Source organism: Thunnus albacares, chromosome 11 (genome assembly GCF_914725855.1).
Source record: "Thunnus albacares chromosome 11, fThuAlb1.1, whole genome shotgun sequence".
Taxonomy (NCBI): domain Eukaryota; kingdom Metazoa; phylum Chordata; class Actinopteri; order Scombriformes; family Scombridae; genus Thunnus; species Thunnus albacares.
In genome coordinates this window covers 12,111,666-12,132,697 of record NC_058116.1, presented here as the reverse complement: position 1 = coordinate 12,132,697, position 21,032 = coordinate 12,111,666, and the positions used below count along the sequence as shown (strand labels likewise).

At 39.0% G+C, this 21,032-nt stretch overlaps 1 protein-coding gene across 4 annotated transcripts in view; it reads left to right on the top strand.

Moving 5' to 3' along the window:
* The window catches only part of sytl5 (synaptotagmin-like 5), a 51,367-nt gene that overhangs the window by 15,667 nt on the left and 14,668 nt on the right, over positions 1–21,032 (top strand). For 3 of the 4 annotated variants that reach the window (XM_044366349.1, XM_044366346.1, XM_044366347.1), the window contains exons 2-8: positions 12,606–12,962; positions 13,054–13,269; positions 14,487–14,599; positions 14,735–14,852; positions 16,407–16,550; positions 17,232–17,340; positions 17,452–17,575. In XM_044366349.1, the coding sequence (XP_044222284.1) occupies positions 12,844–12,962; positions 13,054–13,269; positions 14,487–14,599; positions 14,735–14,852; positions 16,407–16,550; positions 17,232–17,340; positions 17,452–17,575 (943 nt within the window). In that variant the 5' untranslated portion in view covers positions 12,606–12,843. The remainder of the gene's footprint in view (positions 1–12,605; positions 12,963–13,053; positions 13,270–14,486; positions 14,600–14,734; positions 14,853–16,406; positions 16,551–17,231; positions 17,341–17,451; positions 17,576–21,032) is intronic. The other variant, XM_044366348.1, reaches the window with a different exon arrangement.

Below are 21,032 nucleotides of genomic sequence, written 5' to 3'. Positions count from 1 at the left end.
ATCCCACGCTGCCCTTTCCTCTTAATTAGCGGGTGAAATGACACAAACAACCTATCAATGCAAGGACAATAAGCAGCATTCAGATAAGAATGATGCAGGTTCAGTGAAGGTGAAAACCAACGAGTAGAGGAGAGTAGTGCCGTGCGTGAAAGAGAGCACATCTGACAGGATAAGGTTTTTACAGGCACTAACTCTGTTGGTTTGTTTTTCCTATTTTCTGCTCCATTGAGCCCTGCGGGAAACTGAGAGGTGTGCAGGCGTGATAGGTTGTTAGTGATGAGGGCTCCTCTGAGAATTGTAATCTTATAGTGGCTGTGACATGTGTGCTCCATGGCTGTAAGGGCAGCATTTTAAATGTTAGTCATGGTTGGGCAGGAATTGCCTTAAACAGTGGTGGTGGTGAAAAGGTTTGTATGCAAAAAAAGAACACTGAAAGATAACATTACAGTCTGCGTTTGTGTCCACTGGTTTGTTATTTCCAAATTTATGAAGAATTCAAATAAAAAGCTTGTTAGATCGTCAAACAGTGTTTTTAACCTCCTCACCATGTTGGAATTGGTGGTGGCTGCAGGCGTCAGTCGACTTCAGTGGACAAGCTGCCATTACTGCGGTTGCACCAGACTTGTAAACCCACGTGTAACACTGTAATGTACGTAAAGAATTTCACTTTCAAAGCACAAGAGAAACTATCCAGGTAGTCCTGTAGAACCAGTTATATGTTGAAAATATAGACATCAAATGCCATTAAAACGAAGGTTACAATCTACAAAATTTGAACTCAAAATAATTTAATCCAGATTTAACTAGTCGTCTTTTCTGAGCTGTTATCAGCTGCTCCAACAGTAAACTCAGACTTTGGAAAAAGGAAAAATGTAAAAGTGAAGGGCCTCTGCTCCATAAAATAAATTTTACTTTCATAAATGTCCATCAAATCCTCATGTTTTCGGTCATATTTTGAGCAGTATGCCAACTAAGGGACCACTACAGATGAAGCAACCAGCACTCCGCTGATCTCTCACCATCTGTGTATCAGTGTTACGTTTCCTGGCCGAAAAAAAAATCGTGAAGTTTGATGATTTCGATCGTAAGCTAGCAAGTGATATCTGCTGAGTTGAATTAGTTACTTCACACAGCACTTTCACATCCAGACTGTGGAGGTCAGACAGAGGCAGTGCGTTCATGTTATTTTTTCCCAAATCATGCGTCATAACTGATGTCACACTAGTGTTTTAAGACTGTCGATAGTGATTATCTCAGTCATCTGCGCTTTCGCTGTCACTGTAAAAGTGTTCTGTTTAACTCTAATGGCGGCACTTACCACAACAAAACAATCAGCCGATTCGTCTATAGCTCGAGGCAAACTAGATCATACAATTTGTTGTGTGCCTAAAGGCAAAAGTAATTATAGTTGCTGCTCCAGACGACACACACATTTGAAGGCGATGTATAAATCTGCAAAATTAATCTGATCTCAAAATAGAGTGGGGCAGGGACAATAATTTGGATTGGACAGGTTTCATTTATAGTGTTCGGTTTTACACGCGAAAAGTGATGGAAGTAGTTGTCTATAGTATGAAAAAACAGAGCTCAAAAGATAAAAATCAAATCCTGTTGTTCCTGCTGTTTGACCAGCATAGTTGACTCATTTGACACTTTTTGTACGTTTCCAAACCCGACAATCAAACAATCACACCCACTTGATGCCATGATTGGCCAGTGTGGAGGTGACAAAGTACGCAGGTGTTGTACTTCTCTCTCAACCTCGCTTTTGTCATTCTCCACTCAACAGTTTCAGATGTGTGTATGAGCTAATTCTCAAGCTCACCCGGCCTTTACAAACTTGTCTTTCTCTCCTGTATTCGCACTTGTCCTCAGTGCAAGCATGAAAATTTGTGTACAGCCAGTTAAAAGATGACATCGAGCCATCTGCTGCAAGATGACATCACCACCCTCGCTGTAGACTCACAATCAGAGAAAAAAGGCCAAAACTGGCGAGGAAAAGAATGCTAGTCACCATAATGCAAAGTGTCAGGCTTGACGGAGGTGAGTTATTCATATTGGTGTCTAATGTTGCTTCATTACCTTTGAGGCGTCCAACTAATTAAGGTTTCAAATTGGATTCTGATTGGCAAACCATGATGGGTTGTTTCTCAGCAGAGGCACTAACATGCAGAGAGAGATGAAGATGGAGAGAGTGACGGATATGTGCGCCAACAGGTCTTTGCTTGATTGGCAATGACATGAACAGTGTGTCTGAAAGGTCTCAAGGCAGTGGGAGGGGGTCATTACTGCACTGCAGTGGTGCAGATATGTTATCTGCCCTGAGGTGATGTGTGTCTGTCGGAGTGAGACTAAGAGTCCAAGAAAAAGAGAGAATGACAACAAGGTCACCCATTAATGAAAAGTACACACAGGCAAGGATACTTTCCACTCGGATAAACATGTCATGTATCACTGAATGTGCCATCGCTTCCCCGCCCAAATCCGTCCTGTGCCTCTTCCCAGAATCCTCTCCAGTCTCCTCCAACATGCCAGATCTCATCTCTAGCTGTCTGTGGAGACGATGGCTGCCTATTGATTTCACCTTGCTGTGAACACAGGTCCACATCCGACCTCAGGAAGTGGATTACATGCAGGGAGATACACAGCTCAGATAACGGGATAAATCTTATTTGCTTCATTTCCTTTAAATTGAGATAAGCTGAGTGAGCTAGAAACCATTTTGAGATACAACAGCATCCTTTGTAAGAATCTGCAGCTTGTGTAGAATTATAAAAGACATGAAGCATGAGGAAGATGTGTGTGCTGCTTTATAAAGACCAGTCTCCGCCTGTTGACAGGGTTGTACTGTCACTACTGGTAAATTTGATTGGCTTGGCTCTCTGGGTTTTATGTGAAGAAATCCATCTCAATGGCTTTGTGCTTCATCTCATCCCCTTACTTAGAACTGCAATTGAATTTTAAGTCTATTGAGCGTTGCTGTGCTTTGATCATCGCCACATCTGTCATTGTTGGGAAATTTCCCCATAGAATTACTCCTTGTATAAAAGAGTTAGGCCATTTAACAACCTGCTCGGCTTTAAAATCCAGTTTGTTCTGCTGTCTTGTGTGCTCCTTCCTTTCACTGAAGGCAGTGGGCAAGTAAAAACGATGTGTGCGTTCCCATTTACACACAGTTTTAAAGACTTTATTAGTGTGGAGTTAATGAGGGAGGGATGGTGACAAAGATAATATTACAGATCAGAACATTAGCAGTAAACAAAGAAATACATCAGTGGAGTAAATCATCATTATTCTCCCTTCAATGCTTTTCGGTGCTTAGTAAACATATGATGTAATGTAAATCAAAAACGATGAAAACAACTTACTAAGCATTTAAACTAATCAATGAATTTAGGGTTGCAGCTTACGATTATTTTCATCATCGATTCATTTATTTATTCATTGGACTTACAATGACATAAAATAGAGAAAACCTGAAATAAAAGAATGTTTTTGCTCGATAAATTACAATTTATTGATGATCAAAATAGTTGCTAATATATTTTCTGTTGATTGACTAAATGGAACACAAAATACGCCATTAAACACTCAAACTGACCAATGAAATACTAACCAAATAAAGTGAGTCTATTAAAGTGACAGTGAAGTACTTTTCTCTACTTTCCTAGGTTATTTATTTGTTTACTGCTTGAGGGTAAAGTGGTTTGTAAGATACTGAACCCTGATGGCTGTGCCATCATTTTATGAATGTGTGTGTGAATGGGTGAATGTGGCTAGTAGTGTAAAAAGCACTTTGAGTGGTCAGAGGACTAGAAAGCTGCTATATAAGTGCAGTCCATTTATTTACCATTTATATAACGTTCACATCACGTGGGATGGATGGGAGAGATGGGAAAGATTCACATTTATGCAGTGAGCATTCATATCATCTGACAACTGAAAATGGTTGTATGATTTGTTCATGCGCTGCCTTAAAACACTCTGCATTGACGATAAAACATATACACATTAAATTTGGGTTTAATACTGACTATTGGTTTGCCTTTTGATGCACTTAAGTCATAGTTAGCGTCATGTTATCTTGTCATAATGGCTTGGATGTTTAAATGAACAATTACAAACTAGTGCTCTATAGTGACATAAATGTGGCATATGCATGGATGTTGGGTGATGTGCAGACTTGTGATGTCACAGGTCTATTGTACATGGTGTCAAGAAATCAACCTTTACTAGTTATAGTAGAACTACAAGAGCAGAGTATGTTATATTCTCTGGTGTAAGCAGCTGTGAAGTGTACCGTTATTGATCATTGTTGATGAATTATTGATGTTTTCTACTCTCAGAGCATGCCTGCCACTGTGTGTGTGTGCACCATATAAAATCCTGTGTTGGCTGGCCGGCAGGATGTTTCTCTGGCTGAGTTGCATTGACCTGCTGTTTAGTGGTCACCAGAGATGCTCTCTGCCATTCATGATCACTGTCTACCGGCGTCTGTGTCGCATTATTAATGCAGGAAGAAACCGTACAGCATCCTGTGGTTTACCACAGTGGCATTTAAGGCTAATACATGAAAACAAAAGAGCAGAGCCGCAGTACATTACAGACTGCAGGTCCCACCAACTTTCAACTGGAAGAAAACCCTCTATAGACAGAATAATAGTTGATAGACTCCTGCAGCTGTCGGTTACATGGTACTGGCAATTAGTATAATTTATTAATGATCTGGACTCACTGCTCTTCATAGTCGCCTCTGTGCGCATTGTGTGGTAGTGTACATGCTAGAAAATGAAAGCACCAGGGGAAATTATCCAGAAAACGCCAGTCTCCCATGAGATTAAAGATCTGCTGATACGAGGTGAAGGAGCTACTGTATGATTTATTTACTATCTTAAAGGCGAAAGAGGTCTCTCACATCAAAGATCTGTGCTGCTCCTCGCTGAAATAACAAGGCTAAAGCTGAAGTCGAAGCTGGTGAATTTGAAGACGATGGGGCTGACCCACATTTCTGTAAAAAATACACAACGCACCATAAAATGTTCTCTCAGCCTCAGTCACCCCACTTTAACTCTCTCATAGAAAGGTTTCATAACCGCATTCACATGTTGTGTAAAGTGTGTGATGCATTCAAAGCTTCTGCATAAAGTTGATATTGCTGCTCTGCTGCTGAGATCCCACTGAAGTTCAGGAGTGAAAAGTGAACAAGAGGAGAGAGAAATATGAGCTGAGTGCAGGTGATGTCAGGAAAAAACACACGTTTCTATATAGCCTGGGCAATAATTCAATGTTGCAGTTTATCAAATTTTATCAAAATTGTACCATGATGATTATCATGATATAGTTTATCAATTCTGCTGTCCAAATTAATAATTTAACCAAGCTGTGATTTTAAAAAAGTAACTAAATGAGCCATTTTAGCCCTTAATTTTCCATCTAGCGCCACCATTAGGTCAAATATCTACTAAACTGATGACATTCACATAAGACTCAGCTGTACTTTGATGATTGAAAGCTCCAGAACAGTCCAGAACAATGGACCTGGTGAGAATGCTTTCTCAGTATGAATGTGTGATTGTGACTACATTAGCTATATTGTGATATATATTGATATCAGAAAGTATCGATATGAATATTATGGCCAGTGGATTTGTAGATTATGAATGAACTATGAAGTGTGAAACTATAGGCAGGAATGTGTATTGCGTGTTTCATGTGTTTATGTGTGTGCATGAGAACAAATAAGCACAACTCATAAAAACATTGCTGCATAGCACTACTAGTGATCAAAAACTCCACCTTTAAACAACTTTGTAGAGCTGAATATAGTCTATAATAGCTGTGTTTTTTCATGGTGGAGAAGATTTGGCACTCGTTTCCTTTGCTCAGTCATACCATAATTTAATTTGGGAATGTTGAATGAAACAAAAAGACATAGAGAGATCAGGCAGTTAGCTCATTTGCTACTAAACTTTGTGAGTAAACCTGGATGTGGGTGTACACTCAGACAAATATCAACTCAATGCTCAAGTAACTAAACCACATTCACAAAGACTGTGTTGAATTCTAGTTACAGTAGCAGCATATTCAAGCATCAAGAGGTCTAAGCATCACACTGATTTTTTTTTTTTTTTATTAGATCACATTTACACAACACGAGGCAACAAATAGTCCAGATATCTGTTGTTCAAGTCACAGGAGCACCGATGAGCAAAACAATTTAGCCAGAGGGGAACACTCTTATATGCTAAGTTGCGATGCTGAAGAACAGCAGAATAACAAAATTTTGGCTTCAAAGAATCAGTACTAAATAAATAAGACTGCATTTTAAAGGGACAGCATGATTTTATATTTTATTTATTTTCAACAAATTCCATGTGAAGAAGATACTCTCTGACTTTTATATCCTGTCTGTGGCTCTCAAGCCCTTTGGTTTCTGCTGAAGATGTAGATCACAGAAATGTAGTTTCAGTTTTTAACAACAGGCTCAGTAGTTTCCTAAAACAGCTGGACACTGCAGGTTTTAGCAAATATCACATTAACAGGAGTAAATGGTGCATTTGTTCGGGACTATTTTCAAACATTTGGTGCTCTAGCCATGGCAATAAAACTATTTGTTTTGTTTCCAGTGGGCAACCTCTACTTCTACTCTGTTTATTGGCAGATTATTTAAGCCTATATCGCCATCTACTGATAAAAGTATGTGTTACGTAGCCTTGTTAGCTTCAAACCAGTTAATGGAAACGCACCTAATTCGCATTTTCCTTTTTGCGACATTTCAAAAATTTGCTTAAAATTATCTTGTGAATCTAATGGAAACACGGCTAATGACTCGTGCAACGCTAACGGTGGGCAGAAGCTAAAGATTACGATGTTAAGAAAACTGATTTTACAATCTACAGTGTGAGTCAGTTCGGTTTTCTAGGTCTAGGTCTCTTTTCAAGGTCACTTTTGAGGGAATTCAGCAACTATGGTGCAGCTTTTGTGTATAACCTCAGTGATGAAGTGCTTGGAATTCATTACAGCTCTGATTTGCCTCTAATGAAGTTGAAATAATTGAAACGAGTGGTCATAATATAAACCTATAAGAACGTTACATTATCCTGGACAATCCTGAGTTTCTCTGTTCAGTAATATTGAGGAAATTATTTAAAGAAAATTTTAAATGGGAATACAGAATGGAGAAAACACGTCTGGAACCAGCGGCCCCTCTCACTTCACAACTCTATTGTAACGATGTGACTTATTGGTATATTTTTTAATGAACTACAGTGCCCGTGTTCATTGTAATGAAGGACCATGTCAACCAGTACAACAGTGTGGTTCACTGATGTATTTTTAAAAGTTTTTGAACAATGGGGTTTTACAGCACTGAGGAATAAACTATATCAGGCTTTAGATACACAGACAGTACTTGTGTATTAGGATCAGTTCACTGTTGGTTTTGTCTTTTCATGGGATTTGTTGAAGAATAAGGAAAATATAGAATATCACTGACTTATCTTTTAAAGCCCCCCTCAGCTGCCATGTCTGACAGGGCCTCTATTTGCAGAGTGCATCCATCCAAAGCCAAACATAACCCGGTGTATCAAGTACAAACCAAGACCTTTTTTCAAAGTCAGAATGTAATAAAAGTAAATGAATCATTTTGCACTGATTTTCCCCTTAAAACTATTTGCATGTGAAGGTTTTCTTTCTGGAAGAACATCCTTGTATCCAACTACACACAGTTCAGGACTGAGTTGAAAGTACATGGCCTTGGTTTATGACTTCAAATCAAGTGGCAACCTCCGGGGCTGAAAAATGAAGCCAATGTGGAAGTACCAAAAACTGCAGTTCCTTGAATGGCCACTTGAGGCTGGCTCCAAAAGTGAGTCAATCCTCATAGACCCCCATATTAAAATGCCCCACTTGCAGCAGAAATAAACATGTTTACAGCCTGATACAAAAAATAGTTTTGGTCTCTATAGCTAATTTCCCCTTTCATGACAACTGCACGGAATGTTTTTATAACCGTAAAGTTATGCATAGTTAAGGACGTGGCCGCTGAGTGACAGGTCGCTAGCCACCAGGTGGCTTGTTTCAGCAACCAGGCTTCATTCGACCTACCTCAGCTCCACCTCTTTGCCCACTTTGGATTAGCTGGGAGTCAGGTGGAGTCAGGGACTGCCAAGATGGCGACAGCCGGAGCTGCCCACTTTGAGTTTCAAAACTGCTCTTCAGGAACCATGACGTCACGGTGGCTACGTCCATATTTTTTACAGTCTATGCTTCAAACCCTGTTTTGTTTTGTCAGCCATTTGTGTTCTCCTGTTCAGTAATGACTGTATTTTATGTTTATCCTGTGGCCATTTCTCATCCATGTATCCTCTGCTTTTCTGCCAACCGGAGCCCAACTGTTCTCAGCACACCTGTGGTCTTTAATTGGCAGATTGATTCTGCTGTCTGTAAACCCGGCCACCTGCAGAAAACACCAAACTAGTGAAATGCCACAGAGTTATAAAACACCAAGAATAACACAATGTGGCTTTGTGGCCAGATGTCCCCAGTAAAGCATAGACCCTGCGGCAAATGATCCATTATATGCTTGAACAACATGAATTGTGAAAGGCGAAAAAGATGAAAACCTTCCCCGCACTGTGTTGAGAAAGCAGTGAGTCAGCGAGCATTCCTTGAAGCTACATTATTAGTGCAGAGCTGAGAAGTGAGTGTATTTCCTCTGTTCAGAAGCCAAAGTTTAACTGTCTCCTCACTGGTGTTTACTCAGGGCAGAGTGAGCGGCAATAGGAATGTGTGTTGTGTGTACTCAGGGAGGGCTGCGTCAGGACACCACGCCTACTGCAGCACACAGTTCAAACTCTGAGACCATGTCGTGCTCACAGCACCACTGTAAAATGACACTCAGATAAATATTTGTTTCACTTTATTGATGTTGTTGACCAAGTATTAGTCATATATGCCCAATACGTCAGCATCATGTGGCACAGTTGTTTAGCTACCAGAATCTTATGTGTTGTTATATTCTGCATTTTCAACCTTCAGCTTTATAGACATTTACTTTTGATTTTTATCAGGTGAGCACATTCTTTGCAATCTTATGTTTACAGTTCAGCCTGTGGAGTAATAATGAATTGAGTTACAAACCCAGAGATCAATGACTTTAATTTCCCAGTTAGAAGATAATTGTGTTGTCTGAATGTTTGAAGAAGTGGTACGGTTGACCACTTAGTCTGGAGCTCTGTCTCACACAGCCTGTGTGTTTGTCTGAGGGTAAATAACAGTCCATGCAGACTGAAATATCTCGACAACTATTGGATGGATTGCCATGAAATGTGGTTCAGATGTGCATGGTGTTCAGATGATGATCCCTAATGACCCTGGTGATCCTCTGACTTTACCTTTAGCGCCACCAGCAGGTTGATATTTTTGTGAAATTTGGTTGACATTTGGTGAAATATCTTGACAACTCCCAATTAGTCTCCAGGCTTGACATTCAGAGCACATCACCCACATATTTAAGCTTCTACTAGCAAAGCGCTATCTTTCCTTGAAATTCACAAGACTTGCACAAATTATCTGCACACCTGCTTGCCAGTACACACAGCTACATTACATTCTTTGGCAGATGCTTGATGGTTTTGTCCAAAGACTTTTTAGTCATGTTAGTGGCATGGCTCCCAATTGGTCCACCACTTTGGTCCAGACTGAAATATCTCAACATCTACTGGATGGATTACTGTGAAATGTGGTACAGACATCCATGCTGCAGAGAGGATGGAGCCTACTAACTTTGGTGATCCCCTGACTTTTCTCTAGCACCACCATGAGGTTGACATATGTCGTTTTGAGTAAAATGTCTCAACGACTATGGATGGACTGCCTTAAAATATTCTCCTCAGGATGATCTGTAATTACTTTGGTTTACGACCAAATATCTACAAAACTAGTGACATTCCCCTCAGCCCCAGCTGTACTTTGTGTTAAGTGCTAATTAGCAAATATCAGCATGCTAACATGCTAAAATAAGAGGATGAAAATGATAAACATCAGCTACACACCATCATGTTAGTGCATGTTATTACAGTAGGCTATGCTAATTTAGTTCAAAGCACCACTGTAGTGCCACTAACATGTCCGTAGACTCCACTTGCTCCACTATTCACAGTAAGTTTCAGTCTTCTAAATGTAACGTATCTGTAAATCGTCATTATTTCCTCTATTAAATCCCTACCTCATGTCTTAAAGGTGGAAAATCTCTTCAATGGGTACAATGCAGCTGGAGTTCAGTTTAAAATGCTATAATCACTGATGTCACGATGTGCCTTTGGCTGCAAATGAAGCTGAGATGATGTCTGCCGGTTCATTAGTGCTAATTCATGTAAAGTGAAGGCAAGAGGCGAGAGAAGAAAGAGGATGAAAGAGACGGTAATGAATAAGGACTGAAGGAGGTTGGTGTGGGCTTGTGCAGATCCCTCCACTCCATTCAATTTTGATTTCGCAACTTCATTTACACGTACGCTGACAGAATCTTGTCCTCTCCTCAGTGACTCATATAAGCCTGTATGTATTAGTTTCTAATCTTCTTGGTTGGTTTTATTGACAGCATGGAAAGCTATTTTTTGTGCAAATCAAGTTATTCACAGCAGTTTACTTGATCAGGCACCGCAGCTAGATGGTAATCTAGTTTGTGTGTGACTGATTTTCATATTCAGTGTGTGTGTGTATGTTTATTTTCAGCATTCAAAGCACATCATTTGAAAAAAGTCATGGCCACTTAATGTTTTCACAGCGCAGCTTGGAATGACATTTCCATTGTTTTAAACTCAAGGCTGCTGTGGCTCAGATGGTGGAGCCATTAATTGTAGGGTTGGTGGTTTGATTGCCAGCTCCTCCCAACCATACTGTATATCACAGTGTGCTCGAGCAAGACACTGAATCTAACAAACTGAGGTTAGTGGCTCTGTGAGGCTGTTCATTGAGCTGCTGACAATGACAACGCTAACATGCTTCTGTTTAGCAGGAAATGTTTACCATGTTCACCATCGTAGTTTAGCATGTTAGTGTCCTAACATCTGCTAATTAGCACTAAAGTAAAGGTTAGGGTTAAAACAAACTATGACAAAACAAACTACAACATTATTCTATGCTCTCTTGATAAATTCAAGCTATTTAGACTAACAGGGTCATATAGCTCCTTATTTATTTCCTTTTACATGCTATGTGTCCCTATTGTAGACAAATCTTGTTTCAGAGATTTTTTCGATTACCTGAGTAGTTTGAGCCCTCTATTTATGTAGAACATTCATTAGTGCATTTTGGACAGTTTTAAGCATTGACTAATTTTTTTACAATTTTTCTTCAATTGAGGTCATATACAATGTGAATGCATGTACATTATAAAGGTTTTTTATTTATATGCATCTTCATTTATTAATCTGGATTGTATAGCTCTTCATATATAGTCTCTTGCTATACGTTTCTGTCTTGGGCATTCGGTTCATATATCCATTACCTTTTAGTTTGTGATACTTGTCATTGTTTTCTCTGATTATTGTGGTCACAATATCTTCATTAGGAGAGGTCCATATTTGGGTGGTTTATTCATAGATGGATTATTATGCAGTTATGTATTCTCTTTGCTAATTGGTGTTTGAACCTCACCTGTTTTTATATAAGTTGCCATTTCTGCTGTTTTGATTATGCTGATGATGGCTTATTGCTGAAACGCGTTAATTTTTGCTTACAATACTTAAGAAGACTATTGATTTGTGAGTGTCAGTGTTTGGTTTGTTTTGATCTGTGACCTGATATAGTGTTCAAGAATTCGAGCTGTGCGCACTGGTACTTTGACTATAAAGGTTAGGGTTACCCTTAAGTATTGGATGAAAATTTTGAACTGATGGTGCCAAATGAAAAGTTAAGAGATCAACAAATTGATTACAATTCATCCTGAGGGGGACATGAATGCGTGCACCACATTTTCTTGTAATCCATCGAATAGTTGTTGAGACATTTTACTCAAAATCACAAATACGAACCTCATGATGTTGCTAGATGAAAAAGTTACCTATGTCAGTAAGCTTCATCCTCTGGGATGAACCAAATTTCATGGTAATCCATCCAATAGATGTTGAGATATTTCAGTCTGGCCCAAAGTGGTGGACCAACCAACCAACATTGCTTTATTGAGGACTACTAGTGTTGCTAAAAAGTAAGTCTTTGGATAAAAACATCTGCCAAATGAATGTAATATAGCTGTGTGCATTGGCATGCCAGTGTGCAGATAATTAGTCTTGTGAATTTCAGGGAGACATAGAGTTTTGCTAATAGAAGCTGAGAAATGTGGGTGCTGTGCTCTGAATGTCAAACCTGGAGACTAATTGGGAGGTTGGTAAGTGACTGTGGAGCTGTCAAATGTCTACCAATTACTTGTGTTTCCCCTTGTAATCCTGAAAATCATTGTTTTATTTTAATTAACGTGTTTTAGACTGGCCAAAAAAAAGCACATTAACTAGGAATTTGACTTCAAACCCATTTGGATGTTTAGAAGTTATTAGTGTCAGCCATATTTTGTTGACTTTCCCTTTTGTCTGTTTGACCTCATCTAGGTTTCCTGAGAGTGTCCATCTCCTGTGAGATTTCTCAAGAAAGAGAAGATAAACACTGGAGGGACGCGGGGAGCTTTTTGGAATCACAAGTTTGGACTATGCACATACTAAAAGAACAACAACCCAAATGTTAACATAACAGAAATGGGAACACATCACAGCATAATGTAGTTCTTTCTGGCTTCCTCCATGCAACATCTTTGCTTGGCTGATTTCGTTGGCCGAGACTGAAGGACCAATGGAGCAGGTCATGGAAGATCTGAACCTCTCCTTTCTGCTGGAACATGAAAGAGAAATGATCCTGAAGGTGCTGCAGAAAGACGAGAAAGTGAGGAAAAGAGAGGAGAAGAGAATACGGTGAGGACTTCAGTGTCAGTCATTATCATTCGAGTCTGTCTGTCTCGCTTTTCTCAGTATCCTTTGGTGTACTCCTGTTTCTCTACCACAGGAAGCTGAAGAATGAATTGCTGGAGATCAAACGGAGAGGTTCCCGTCGGCCTCAGGAGTCGGGGGAGCGACAGTGTGCTCGCTGCACTAAGACTTTGGGCCTGATCTTTGACCGTGGAGAGCTCTGTGAGGAGTGTCAGCTGCGTGTCTGCAATGACTGCCGCATTACAACTCCTAAGAGACGTCAGTGGAAGTGTAACGTTTGTGCCAAGATCTCGTAAGTGTAATGCCTGCAGGGACCAGACCAATTTAGTGTTTAAAAGAGGAATGGACTCCAGATGGTTTGGATTAGATGGTTAATGACACCACATCTGTCTCCATTTGTCTGTGAGGGCCTCAGGTGTTTCTGGTTCGCACAAACATCCCCAAAAAAACCCATTTTAAAACATATGGCTGGCGATTATCTATATTTTCTTATTGTCAACAAATCTCATGTGCAATGCCAAACCAGTAATTAATAAGTCCCACTTACAAGCATTGTGTCTGTATCCAAAGCCTGATATATCGCATTCCTCTGTGCTGTGGACCTCCACTGTTGTCCAAAACCTATTAAAACACATCAGTGAGCCACACCGCTGCACTGGGTGAAATGCTCCTCGGCCTGGAAGAGTTTAGTTACGTTAGTTTGTTTAGAAACAGCTCCAAAGTCTAATAACAGCAATCAAGTTTTCAGTCTCTGGAGAGTAGTAGAGAGAGTAGTTAGTGGGCAGACGCCACTGAGCATGTGCAAGGACATGATTTATCTTTACAGAGCTTTGCTAGCTTGTTGTGCAACATATCACAACTTCTTGACTTTGTATCACATTGTACATTATTAATAACTTTAGAATAAAGTCACAAGGTTGTGACATGCAGCACAACAAGCTAGCAAAGTTCTGTAAACTGAACTTCGTTCCCACACATGTGTAGAAGCTTCTGCTGTACAAGGAAGTACTTCAGTGACCCTAATCTCACAGGCCAAGGAAAATGCCGTCTAGTGTAGCGGTGTGGCTCATTGATGTGTGTTGAATAGTTTTTGGACAACAACAGAGGTCTACGGTACAGAGGAATACAATATATCAGGCTTTGGATACACACACAATACTTGTAAGTAGTAGTACAGTTCATTGTTAGACATGATATTTGTCAACAATAAGAAAAATATAGAAAAGAAAGAAAATTTTCAGCCATATCCTTTAACACTGTTCATCAGTGTACTTTACACAGAAGTGATGTGAGATATTTCAGCTCTGCTACCATGGAACTATTAGGCATAATATTTCTGGTAAACATCAAGCTTTGGTGTCTGTTCTTCAGAATCAATTAGCCATGACTTTCTCTTACAGTCACTATGCACATTCAACATTCACACAATAAGAAATCAATGGCAGAAATAGGAGACATGCCAATTCTCTGCCGCCTCCAGTCTGATAGAGTTGTACGATGTGTTTTCAGGGAGCTGAAGGTTGTTACAGGAGAGTGGTTCCTGGAAGAGAGGTCCAAGCGCTTTGAGCAGAGAGTGCTGAGCAGTGACATGGTTAAACAGACAATCATGAGCAGCCCGACAAGTGAGTTTCACCACTAATGACAACTGTAAAAGTGTAATACCATAATGATCACTGTGGAAAGTATGTTTTGAAGGTTAGGTGGTGTAGGATATATGATGGTTTTATTAATGGATTCTTGATGTTTTTGATCACAAGCCTCAGACAAAAAGTCTACAGAGAACTTGTCAGTTGCTTCTGAGCCAGAGAGACCTGACACGCCAAAATCCAGCAGAGGTGTATTACACAATGTTGTGGACGGTATGAGAAAGAAAGGGTAAGTCTACACTTTATGTTCATGTAGACACATACTTATACTGAATGTTAAAGGGTTTACTCAGTGAATTACACAATATGACAATGTGACAAAAGCAGACACTATAAAATCATCTCAAAGCAAATTTGCAAATTTGAAAGAAGTCTGCAGTGTGTTCAGAGCACACTGCAGCACAAAGGCAGCAGAGAAGATCAAGAGGATGCTCATTTGATTTTATCAGACCATGAATACATTTTAAAATACATTTGGTAAAGCAACATATCAGTAATTGGATTCTGCATGCTAACACCACTCCTTATCTTGGCTGCAGACAAAGATGAAGTGCAGTGCAGTTCAAATGAACATTTAATATATATGTTATGACTCAACTGTCTTAAAAAATGAATTACTTCAATTTCAAAATCGCAAGCAGCTACAATTATTTTAGCAGACTGGTGGCTGCTGAAAAGTCACTGACTAATACTGACCTATATTTAAGAAAACACTCAAACACAATTTATTCATACACAATACTTTTTAAAATCATTTTTATTAAATGTGTCTTTTTTGCAGAAAACTTAAAAAATGTGTTCCTGCATGCTGTGTACTGTTTCAAAATGTAAAAACTCTGAATTCTGTAAATTTCGAAATTAATGTGAATGTATATCTGTATCAAAATTCACAAATAACAGTGACAACCAATCATGGGATTCATATTAAAGAAGCCAAATAATTACAGTGGTAAAAGACAAAATAGAGAAATGTCCTTCAATTCATTTTAATGACAGAGGAGTCGCTTTCCAGCCTTTATCAGTGTCACAACTATACAGTTCAGATGCCTCTGAAACAGCAAAAACACAAGTGATTTATTATTTGGATCTGCATTAATATGTGAAGAGATTTCCTAAATTAGCAAGTCTAGTAGATGGTGCTCTCATTATAGTGGCCTAGTTTCAGTCTTCTTCTGTGTTACAATTCTAGATTCAGATTGGTTGTTATGTAAATATCTGCCCACCTTGCTAGGTGTGATGGCAGTTACCCCTTAAAGGGGTAAAATTACCTGTGTTTTTACTATTATATAAGAGGCATCTGAACTGCATAGTTGTGACACTGATGAAGGGCTGATTTTGACTTCTTGTCATTTGTATCTTCACTGAGTGCAAACCTCCTCTGTCATCATTAGTCAATAGAATGAAAGAAGGAAAACACACCAATGTTTCTGAGATGGTGAAAAACTCTACATGTAAGGAAGCCTTTTCAAAAATCCTTGATCTCCACCAAAAACAACAAAAAAAATCACTTGGCCAAATGCCTAAATGTTCACCAAATTTCACTGAAATCTATCAAGAGGTTTTTGAGATATTCTAGTAACTAAGAAAAAAGAAAGAATTGCTGTATGATTATGTACCATAGTTGTTCATACCTGACAAGAGTATATTTCCTCTGTATTTTAACTGTAGAGCTGAGTCACTGAGGTCATCCTGATAAAGCAGAGGGAGCAGAGAGAGACAGCGTAATGGCTCTATAATAATGACTCTAATGTCTCTGTGTATGTGTGTGTTTGTGTGTGTGCAGAAGGATGAAGCTGGATAAAAAAGGCATCAGGCCCAACTTGAAGCCAGAGAACGGAGTCGACAACATCAGTGTCAAATCTGTCCCAGATGTTGAAGCTCAGAGTGTACGAAGTGGTCCCTCTGCTCCGAGTCCACGTTCAAACAGGTGTCCATCTAAGCTCCCAATAAACAGAGTGAAACGCGAACCCTGTGATCAATGTTCATACAACAACAATATTTCAAATAATTTTCATTATCTAAACAGTTACACCATGCAGTACAAGAATGGAATATGCAAAAACAACTCTTCCTCAATGGCTCAATATATCTCCTTAAAATTTTACATTAACACAGTAAAAATGTTTTTAGATCCCCATTTGACGAAACATAATATATCGGGTTTGGACAACAACAGATATTGCCTCAAAATTCATTCTTTCAGCGCTGGTGCAAGGTTTGTATCAGTCTCTACAGTATGAAACATGTGAATGGAGACATTGCTTATAAGTGGGTTATATCTCTATGAAAAATGAACACTTGAGGCATCAAGGCTGTAACTGCGGTTTCAAAAGAATTTAAGCGATTAAAAAAGAAACACATTTAAAGATGAATCAAGTGGGATGGCAATGACATTTATTAAGAGCTCAGTCACATAAAAAAAGCATCTATTTGAGTGATATTTTTTAATAGAGTGAGTGAAGAATCTGAATCTTACTTATGCCTTAGGCAGGTAGCTTCCCTCGAGTGTTACATGACGATGAAAGACTTGAATTGATGTCATTTTATGTTGAAGGGAATGTCGCAGGTGTTAAATTCTTGTTGTTGATGTTATACTTGTGGTTTTCAGTGGTGGTGCGGTGGCTTTGGAGTCCTCAGGGATGCCGACTGTACCCAATAACATGCGTTCACAAACTCTGGACAGATCCTCCACTCCCAGCGACAACCGGAGGGTCAGGGTCAGCAACTGATGCGCAAACACACACATGTAGAATTACACAAAGCAAAACTGTCTGAATTAAATTGTTATTTTAACAGCTTGGGTGTGTGTCTTTTGTGTTTGCTCACAGCCTGACGGAGCAGAGAGTGTTGCCAGTTTACACTCCAGCGACAGTGAGAAGAAAGCTGCCAGCAATCACAGGAAGAATTCTGGCGCTCCGACCATTTCTGTTTCCAGGGCTTCGGTCTCTTCAGGTTTGTCCGTTAAACCCCACACCTCCTGTTTCAAATACTTTTTTTTGGTTTTTGCACCACATGCCAAGAAACATGACTGATCCTGAACGCCTGCTTTTGTCTCACAGTTTCACAGCTCACATACAATCATTTTGATAACTGAGTCACAGTTTCATGTTTTAGAGGCAGCAGTATCATATCAGGGTGATGTTTAACAATGACTGTCTAACCAGGACTATTAAGTATCAAGTACAGGACAAAATTACTCCTTTTGTCAGGAGCAAATATCACATCTGCACAAATTACACTATTACACAGGCCCGTCACTTTCTGTTGCTCTTTTATGTGTTGAACTCCCCTCTTTTTTTAAGTATAATCTCCCCCACTTTGTCTCTCTCAGCGTCAGACCCTTTATCTCCACTTGTAACAGCTGCTAAGAAGTGTGTCAAGATTTTAAATTGGCTCCTATTAGTGCCATTAGCTGGAAAATTGCTGCTGGGGTTTAACGGGGGATCTGCTCACACCCACACATGTGTAAGGCCATATATTCAGTAATATATATATACTTTTTATTAAAGTGTATATAAGAGGAAATCATACTGTTTTGTGACATTATATTTCCTGTTAGGATAGATTTTAAGATCCTATAGTTGTCTAAAGTTTTATTCATAAAGTTTTGCCTGACTGTGGTAGATTATGTTTGTTACGTTTGTCTCAGGAGGAGTCCTCAGATCCTCAGACATTCTGCTGCTCGCTGTTTCAAAATCTCAGACAAAGACTTGTTGTAAAGCTGTATTCTGCAGTTTTAGACCCAGAGTCTAAAACAGTTTCCCTCTGAAGACAGCAGCATCAATGTAGGCTTTTAAGTGCCTCCTGAAAGCACATTATTTACACTTCTGAGTTTCAAGTTTCAACTTCCCTCATTATCTTTTATTCCTATATGCTGTGTTTTTTTTTCTTACTTTTGAAAGAATTCTTCAATATTTTGGGAAATATGTTTATAATTAACATTGTTTGTGAGAGTTAGATGAGAATAGAGACACCATGGAGGTGATTTACTGTGAGCTTTGTTTAGGAGAGTGGAAGCAGCTACGCTAGCTCTCTTCAAGAAAGTAGGGGCACACCTCCCAGCTTCATAATAAACATTTAATTTGTTTTATGCATATGATTTCTTTTTAAAATCCATTTTAAGACCAAAAAACACTAGAGTATAAGTGTAAAGAGTGTGTTTATCTGCTCGAAGGTAAACTGCAATTGTTAGCTGCAATAATGTCTGGCTAACTAGCTTACTACAGTAGTAATTAAGCATTACTTCCAAGCTAAGTAGTACAATGTTAACTAACCACATTAGTTTTGGGGTTTAAGTGTTTTTAATAATGTTTAAAAAAAAGCCTGTTCATGTTCTGCTCTAAGTCCACGATACAAACAAGTATGTAAGCTAAGCAACTAAACAGATAACAGTTTGAATTTCCTTTTCAAGAGAATATAATCTATGATGTAGATTAGATAGTAAGTTTGCAGTCAACAACCAACACAACAACCCAGCTCCAATTTCAAAACATGCTGCAAAGTCTCTCTCTTTCACACACACACTGCACAAAATATAGCCTACGTGCAAGCCACATCTAAGGTTTCTCTGTCTCTCCATCTCTCTCTCACAAACACACACACACACACACACACACACACTGCACTGTGTGCGTCATTAGAATATAATTTGAAATAGACTACGTACTCTTACCAAATAAATTCAGACAGACCCAAAAGCCACTCAACATCTTGTGTAATAATCATGAAAGCCAAGGCTGGCATCATTCTCTATTCTTTGTTTGAATCCCCATTAGCTTTTATTACCATTGTTGCTAATCTTCCTGTGGTCCACACAAATTTATACAAACACTGACAGCATACAGACATACAAACAGACATACACACATCAACTTGCACCCCATCAGTCTACACAAAAATTACATAATTAAAAGTCAAAGTGATCAAAATCTATATAACTTAATGCATGTACAGAGGTTATCAGACGAACTTATTAGTTGAAATCCCAAATAAAACATCATAGCAGGTGGCATCATTCTTGTTGTGTGGTCTCTCTCTTTAGTTTAATAGGTATTTGCTTCTGATTTGTTTAATGTGTGTAGGTAATGAGTTCCACTGGCTGGAGGCTCTATAAATGACTAAGTTTTAAGTTGATTTGTTTTCGACTTTAGAACATCAAGATGATCCATGCTGACCTGTCTAGTTTTATGATTGTATTTTAGACCTGTCTGTACAAGTTGTTCTGTGAAGAACTCCAGTTTTCCATCTACGATTGCATTTTGGACAAAAATGAAAGGACTGGATGTTAATTTAGCCTTAATGGTCAGCCATGACAGACTGCGGTGCATCTTTGTGACATTAGTTTTAAAAGAGCAGTGAAGAGCTAGTCTTGCGGCTCTATTTTGTGCAAGCAGGAGTATTTCGGTATCTTGATATCTTTGATATCTTTGATATCTTTTTTTGCTGCGCAGGACCACACAACCATACAGTGCCCTAGGTGTGAGAGAAGTTCTTGTGTCTTGTGTCCTGTAAATCTCAGCTGTTTGACAATGATTTGACTTGTTCCTGAAACTGCCCCACTCTGTGGGCACATTCAGTTTCCATTCTTCCAACATCCAAATTAGCTCAATGCTAAGAAAATAATGTTGAATTTGATTGAAAACTATCCTCCTCGGTTTTTCTTCAGAATGGATCTAACTTTCTTTTCTGATGTCTCCCAAGTCTCCCCTTTCTCATCTGTTATTCCGTCCACGATGATGTTGCTCCTTCTTTATTGATTCTCTATTAAGTCCAGCTTTGAGATCACTTCATCAAGTTCTGTTCTTGATTTGTCAATTTCATTTTCGATTTCTTTCATTCTTTTTATCTGCCCACAGCTCATTGACAAAGCCCTTGGTAAATTGATATCTGGCTTTCACGTCTTGGAAAGTCTTTAATTACTTCATCCAGTTCTCCTGCTGCTGTAGAATCAGCTACTTTTAAAAGTTTATCTGAAGCTAATATGAAGCTTCAACTGTCCAAATTAGTCAAATCAAGTAGAAATCCTTCAATGTTACAGTATTTTTATTACTTTACTTCCACTGCAGCTCAACAGGGAAACACTGTCCGAGGAAACAGAAGGAGGTAATTTGATGCTAAAAAGACTGTAAATGTGGCAGATATCTACTGATATGACTAACTCAGACTGCTGAAGCCTCATATAAGCTTTAGATCAACTTTTAAATGCATTTTTACATAAAATGACTGTGTGGACACACTGTGAATTTTGGCCCCTATCACTTACATTGGAAGCACATTTGAAGGGGATCTTTTAATAGCCAGTATGAACAGGAAGAATGATTACAGTGAGGAAAAACTCTTTCAGTGTTCATATGGGCACCTGACTGTTGTTTTGAGTAAGACTTGAAAATTTTTGATGCAAAGACATGAG